The sequence below is a fragment of the Cupressus sempervirens genome, chromosome 2 (assembly GCF_028749045.1).
Source record: "Cupressus sempervirens isolate cs-2001-9-10 chromosome 2, ASM2874904v1, whole genome shotgun sequence".
Taxonomy (NCBI): Eukaryota; Viridiplantae; Streptophyta; class Pinopsida; order Cupressales; family Cupressaceae; genus Cupressus; species Cupressus sempervirens.
The window spans coordinates 782,661,180-782,669,209 of NC_143119.1; the positions used below are offsets into that span (position 1 = coordinate 782,661,180).

The 8,030-nt window shown below is 33.9% G+C and overlaps 1 protein-coding gene across 1 annotated transcript; it reads right to left on the bottom strand.

The window, feature by feature from the left end:
* Positions 1-798: 798 nt before the first annotated feature.
* LOC149575824 (potassium transporter 26-like) lies at positions 799-6,977 on the bottom strand. The gene is given in 9 exon segments (XM_089812272.1): positions 799-1,845; positions 2,615-2,984; positions 3,244-3,296; positions 3,441-3,701; positions 5,023-5,073; positions 5,167-5,424; positions 5,685-5,907; positions 6,006-6,239; positions 6,887-6,977. Coding segments are annotated over 8 exon segments (2,286 nt in total). The 5' UTR covers positions 6,186-6,239; positions 6,887-6,977; the 3' UTR covers positions 799-955.
* Positions 6,978-8,030: the final 1,053 nt, after the last annotated feature.

Genomic DNA, 8,030 nt, shown 5'->3' on the forward strand with positions numbered 1-8,030 from the left:
CTCTCAATAACTATGGATATCCAGATCTGAATCGTGGCCTTCCGAAAAGAAGCAAAATGAAGCTCTCTAATGGCTATGCAATGAAGCTCCCGTCACTCTGATACCATGTAAGAATTTGCCTAAGGCAATAATTCAACACCAAGATCAAAAAGCTCAATAGATAACACAAGAGAGACTAATGATGATCAAATGAGAGTCTCAATAATTATCAAAATGATAATAAATATCAGATAAATACACACTAGAAGTGCCTATATATAAAGGCAACTACAATGACTAGGAGTCAGCAAAGAGATAATTATCACAACTAAGCACGTCCACCAAGAATGGATTATCCTCCATTGTGCATGAATGTATGTGCAACAATGAGAGGATAAGTATACAAAAGCGTATCTCGTAAAGAGATGTAGTAGACAACATGTGCTCAATTGGAGTGCAAACAACTGTGTTGTCTACATGACAACTCATTTGAATATGCAAACTCCTAGGTGTCTACATGACAACTAATGTGCTAAAGCATTTACCTAAGTAAACTTAAATAAAGTGCAAATAGTAAATATTTATTTACACCATCTTCATGATCTGCATAATTTGTAATTGAAACAACAACAAAATTGAAAAAAAATCAATGTTTTTTTCTGAAAAATAATTAAATTTGACTTTTTTGTTGTTGTTGTCTTTAGTTCATTTTGTCTGGAAATTAGCTAGCGCCTATTTTTTCTGGTCAGAAGTACATCATCAAAGAGGTGGGAGGACACCATTTAATATAACAATAAAACTGATGATAAACAAAGTATATACTTAAAAAGCTGCAATATTTTACATGGAAATTAGTTAAGCTCTTACAATTTTACAAGCTGTGGATAAAAAGATGGCTATTAATATAAGAGGTAAGCACTACGACTGACTTATTCTCACACTACGACTGACTTATTCTCAGAGTGCTTACAAAAGACTAGATCTCGTACACCATTCCAACCTGAAGAAGCCTTGCAGTCGGCACGTGTAAGGTGGACAAAGATGACCTGCAATTCCTCTGAAGAAGTCCATACAAGTTATCAATCACGAATCTCTCGAAAGTACCAGTTTTAGCACTGGTTTGCATTGTAGTTTTCCCTAAAACAAACACTGTCCCCACGTTCTTAGCCGATTCAAGCTGTTGCACTTCTTCAGCTGCAGAGGAATTGATTCCAGTTGTTCCATAGTTTTCAATAAGACCTGAATAATTCTGGGCTTCTCTGGTAGTGGTCTTTATATAGTCTTTTATGTTTTCAATAACCTGGTTGACAAAATCATCTCCTTCCAAGCTTGGAACATCCAAGTACCCATATTGAGCCAAGCATCTATACACACCTTTGGGCCCAAGTCTCCCAACAAGAAATCTCTCTTCTAACAACACACTCTTCACAGGAACCATTCTTATGGTAAGAACAATGAGGATTTCATGAAGAGAACCCACAGTATTCACATAGTACCTCAAAACTGGTGGTATGCCATAGAGGAGATCACTGCATAAGAAAGACACTCCTGGTACTCTGCAGCCCACATTGGCAACCAATCCATTCATCTCCTCTGGACTTAATTTTTGCTCCATTGAATATGTGTACTTCTTAGCCCGCCCATAGTTCCAAGAGAACATAATGACTAGAAAGAATGCTGCGATTACAAAGGGAGCCCAACCACCTTGGGGGACTTTGTTCAATACAGATGTCAGGTAAATGCCCTCTATAACAAAGTAGAATGTAAGGAAGGGAAGTATTAGTGATATATGTAAGTTCCAAACTACTAGCATGACCACGGTCAACAAGCCTGTGGTGATAAGCATCACAGAGATCACAGCAACACCTGTGTCACACAATACAAGATGAGTTTTTAGACCCTAGAAATGATGGAAGATAAACCCCTAAGATGCATAGGATTCTGGTTAATATTGTGTATAGTTTTTTTGTTTTCAGATCATACTTTGTGGTCTATTTTCAGGGTGAGAAAGTGTTGATAATTGTTGGGCATGTATTCCTTCGGGATTTGTGACATGATCTAACAGCTTCTTGTGAGATCCTTAACCTGGATGGTAGCAGTTATTTGGATAGATGCATCTTTTGGGAGAAATGGTCAGCTCAACTACCTTCAAGTAGTATTGGATTGCAGATTTGAATCCTATTGGGTAATGCTGAAGGGGAGATTGCTGGTAAGTCTTAACATTTCCCATCGAAATTCATGACATGGTCTAACAGCCTCCTATGAGATCTTTAATTAGGATGGGTAGCAGTTTCCTAGATAGATTTATCTTTTGGAAGAAACAACCAGTTCAACTCCCTTCAAAAAGTGTATAACAGATATTGCAGAATTAGCAATAAAGGAGAAAAGAGAAGTGAAATGAGGAACTCCGATCACACTCAATGGTCCATCATCAGAGAGAGAGGAAAGTGTATAATAGAATTGTAGAAGTAGCAGTAAATAAAAAGAGGAATGAGATGAAAGACCTTCTGACTGTGATCTGAAATGTCAAACAAACCCAAAAAAAATAAAAAAATAATACAACATTAACCCAAAACTTAAGCATCCTAATTTAATAAATTGTACAAAATTAATCCAACCATTCTAGTATCCTTACCATAGGCATTTCCAATTGCATGACCATCTCTGAAACCTAAAAGTACTACAAGGCAGAGAATCATTAATGTGTAGTTGATCTCTGGAGAGTAGATCCGACCCTCTTTGGTTTTTGATGTGTGAATGATGTTCACCCTAGGGAAGCAGCCTAGAGCCATGGATTGCTTTACAATTGAGAAGGTTGCCGAAATCAAGGCCTGGCTGGCAACTATGGCCGCTAGAGTGGCAATAACAAACATTGGCCAATACACACTGTCTGGCATTGATTTGTAGAACACTTTACCTACGTCTTGAGGGTTCTTGATCAGATAAGCTGCTTGCCCTGTATATGTCAGCATCAGAGCAGGATAGACCAGACAAGAGAAAGCAATCTGCAATGTAAAAAAAATCCAGTTTCATTGTCAGAATGCATATCTCAAAATAAATTCGCCAACTATAATATAGTTTAGTCTTTAAGATAACAGATTTCTACAATTCATTATATATATTTCTATTTTTTATAAATGTCTTGTTATCTTTCATCCTGATGATGGATTACAAGAGTGTGATCCAAAACTTTGATGAAAAATATGCATACACAATCGAATCCAAAATCTATGTAATGATTTAATCTTTTGAAATCAATTGAACCTGTATGGAGGCCTTATTGAAGTGGCCCAAGTCAGCAAACATGGCCTCAGAACCTGGTTTGAATATAAACGCAGACAACGCATTGTATTCTTTTAGGTTCTCTTTCTAATCCAAACAAGTAATGAACTTTTTAAAAGAATTCTGTGATTGCTGGAATCAAATTGCTTTGTATGAGTAAAAGAATATGGATTACAAACCTGTTATCGCTAACACAGTGCCTCCAAGCAACACCCATCCATGTTTACCATTTTATTGAAAGAAGCGGACTATGTAATGAGGGCTGGCTGCCTTGAATACTGCCGGGTAATATTTGATAATATTGTATACTCCAATAATGGCGTTGGTAATGAACCAGAGAATTGTTACTGGGGAGAAAAGAAAACTAACTTTACCAGTTCCATATCTTTGAAGAAGAAACAGAAGAAGAAGAATGGCAGCTGACACACCCACAACAGCACCTGCATGGATTATGGTGCTTCAGTATTCTTATCTTACTTCACCTTATAAAAGGTATGATAAGTTGCAATTAGTGCAGTATAATGATAAGATTGATGTGAATTGTGTGTGTGACTGTATTTTGAAGGATTGCTCAACAGCAAATAAGTTTTCTGTTGATTTAAAGAAGGTTAAGAAACTTTCTTATCATAAAGTCAAAGATCAGTGGCTCAAAATGATCAGTGATAAAAACTTTGTTACAGTTGTAAATATTATATACTAATGAATGTTTCTTAGACAAAAAGTGTTAAATAGTGAAAGTTGACTTATTTTTTTAAACTTAATTTTTTCCTCAACGTGTGATGCTTAAGGCATAGTTGGAAAACACAAGAAGGTCTAAAAAATAAATTTTTGGAAAACTTGGCAACTTAAAAAAAATCTTAAATTAAATTAGAAATACATTTTTTTTGCACAATACAATGAGAAGATACATCGAATGAGTCAATAAATGAGAACGAAAAACAAACAAGCTTAGTCTAGATACATTTAAACACAAAGTGGGTACAAAATCCTATTCTCCTTGGAAAGACTCATGGCTGGAAGCAAAATAGTAAATAATTTATGTAAAACTAAAAGTAAATACATAATTGCAATTACATCTTCCTCTCCACAGTTCTAATAAAGCCTAAGGGAGAGATAGAACTAGAGGGTCTAATCTTAGAAGTTTGCACTAGCCATGATTGTCTTCTTGGTTAGAATGTCTAACTTAGTTTGTGGCTTGTTCGTAATCCTAGATATAGCTCTGCTTCTAGCTTCTCCTGACACTAGTAGTAACTACTCACTCAACTCAATGTCCTCTAGTGTGAAATCAAATCTACTCCCTTCTCCATAGTCTGCCTCTTCAAATCATTGATGTCATCCTCTTTGAGAACTCCGTTCCAAACCCATTGCAAATGTGTTTCAAACCCGCCTCAAGTCCGTTTCAAATCAATTGAAATCAGTTCGCAAGCGTTTAGAAGACATTTCCCCTCTTAACAAAATACAAGTGAGTACATGAGAAATGAAACTGATTTGGGCCATTTTATGCTTTTAACCGCTGTTATAAAATTACAACCAAGTTTTTAACAAAAGCTTAGCAAGTACTCGACAAATTTTTGCCAAAAATTCTGCAAGTTTTTGTTACCAGTAAAAATCATAAAAACTAGTGAAGCGAAGAAATTCAACCAATTTTTGCAACTTAAAGAATCCTTGTAGTCCATTTATAGTTTAAGACATTCTTAAACATCACATGCTAAAGAAAAAATTAAGCTTTAAAATTGTGCTTCAAAATTAAATATATCTTACCTTTAGTCAATTTAGAGTTCTGATCTTGAATCCCTTGAACTGCGGATAGCACTGCTCAGAATCAGAAAATGAATCAGCTAACAATTTTGAAGGCAGTAAGATAAGAATTAAATCTTATGATAGAGAAAGAAATTCATTTGAGACCTGAAATTGCAGGAGTAAGTGCTCCATCCCCAATGACCATGCAGGTGCCAATCAGTACAACAGTAAGCAGAATTCTCTGTGCCACTGCACTCTTCTCAAGCACTTCCTTTGTCTTGTAGTTTATATAATGGCTCAGTTTATTTCCTCTTCCAAAATGGGTCAAACTAGAATCTGAAGAAAACCGTCGAAATTGGTTGCCAGATTTTTGGCCCATATTGACATGCTGACATAAAAGTGAATATAGAGCAAATGTTCCTCCTGATTAGAAGAAAGGGAATGACAAGAATCCATATCAGAAAAGCAAGTTAGTTATACTTTGGATGGATACCAAATATAGAAAAGAGATCAAGTTTTAAGATGGGTATTTTCATTAACAAATCTAAGTAGCTTTAGATTTGAGGTCGTTCTAGATTTGATTGTACTCTAGCATTTAGATTAATGTTTTAAAGCATATTCTATGATCTATCATCATGATGAACTAATGCTAATAAATTTTTTAAAAATGATCATCCAGTTACCTTCGCCGTGATCATCCGCTCTGATAACAATCAAAACATACTTGACAAAACTGATGAGAGTAAATGACCAGAAGACGATGCTGAGATATCCCAAAAAGTCCACTTCTCCTGGATTTTCAATATCAATTGCAGCAAAGGTATAAAGAGGTGAAGTACCGACATCTCCATAAATAACTCCAAGAGTTTCATAAGCCATCCACAAAGTTCCCAACTTCCCAACAACCTGCAATCCCCCAAAGCAGTACAAGTTCTTATCAAAATTTGGAATCTTCTTCTCTTAATCATATTGGGGATATAAAAGAATTTGAAGAAAGACTGTACATTTTTCTTAGGATGGCGAATTGAATAGGTTTGTGAAATTGATCTCTCTGCACCAAGTACTTTCTTTGGGCGATCAACAATGTCCTCTTCTTCACTCACATCTCTTACAGCTCCTGACATCTGTATTCTATGACTATAACCACGACCATAATCAACCTCATCATACTCAGGACCATCCATCTCTATCGATCTTTGTGACTAGAATTCACACCCAGATACAACCAATAACTCACCCTGCACCAAGACATTTACTTTTAGTGACAAGGCCACCAATTCCTATAATCTATAACTGATTTTTTTCACATTTTAACAGTTCATTGCAGTTAGATTTTGATTATAGATTATACTTTGTGACCCATCTTAGCATTTCGATGATAGATTACAGAATATGATTTAAAACATAAATGAACAAGCATACAATCAATTTTAGAATAATGTTTTTGAACAATGAAAGTTTTGAACTGCAGAATTCAAATTCAAATCTAAAATAATATTGTGAACAATTATACTTTGTGATCCATCATAACATTTTGATGGTAGATTACAGAATGTAATACATAACTGATATTCAATAAGAAGAGATTTCTACAAGCTATGATAATTATCTGTAAGAACTTCTGAATATTATAGTCTTTTTTGCTTTGAATCGTTCTCTGTGATCTATCATGAGAATGAAACCAAACATAAGAAAACATAGAGAAAAATGTTTTCTTATGTTTGATTTTTATTCTGACGATAGATCACAGAATGTGATTAGAAACATCGATATACAAAGAATTTTATACAATCGAATCCAAAAGTTTTTATAGATAATAACTGCTATTCTAAAACAACAAAAGACCTGAATAAATTGAGAACTGTATTCTAAAATAATGGAAGACCTGGGCTGCAGAATTCAAATTTCAAAGTTGATTGAGCTTTTCATAGGAATCCCAACTTTTTGATACACAAGAGAGGACTAACAAGCTCAAGAATTCCTCAAGGAAAGGACTCTGTGGTGTTTGTTCCAAGGCAAGGAAGGTAGTATTTGTAGCCTTTGGAATCCCTTTGCTTATTTTTCTTCTAAGGTTTTGTTGCAGGGGACCACAAAAACCCCCAAGTGTGTAGGAAGGATTCAAAACTAAAATACCAGAAAACACTCCGCTCCTCAGCCATTGGAGCGAGGAATAATTAAGAATAAAATAAGTAGTTAAAAGTCAAAAGGCGTGCGTGCTGTCAGATCACATGCTCTCGCTTTTTAACGTTTTCCGAGTATTATTTAGTAATAGGTAATAATGTAGGGAAGCGTAAACGGCTGTGATTTGAGATTTATAAATTATTATTAAAATCAAAATAGAACTCTTTTGTAGTTTTTAAGTAATTAATAAATTATAACAATTAGTCATTCTGTCGGTTATTTAGCTATTTCGATAATGCAGGGCATTGGCTAATTTTTAGACAAAATTACTAAAGACGAAAAAGAAGAAGGTCAAACTTAATTTTTTCCAGATTCAGGAAATTCTTTTTCCAAATTTTTTGAAAGATGAAATACTGAAAATTTTAAAAAAATTCATATGATATTTTCGAATTTTAAATTTTAGTCAACCATTAGGAGATGCAGACATGTAGCATTAAAATATTCACTATATTCTTTATGACTTTTTTAAATTATAAATAGTAGAGTTGACATTAATTAAGAAAACTAACTTATATTTATTTTAATGATATTTTATGTTTAAGGATCATTTTTGAAAGTAATTATGTAGGCTTATGCATTAGAATAATTTAATTGGAATTCAAGTTTATTCATTGAATTTCATTATATTTATGCAAATATGTTAATTTTTCACATTTAAAAATATATGAGAGTAGTTATGAAGGTTTATTTATTTTTTTAATGGGTACTAGTAGGTTTATATTATTGGAATAATTTTATTGGAAATTTTTTTAGTAGGAATTTAAGTTATCTATTTAAACATTGAATTAAATTATATACATATGTTATTTTTATAATGTTTATCAAAATGATTGGAGATCTAATAAAAT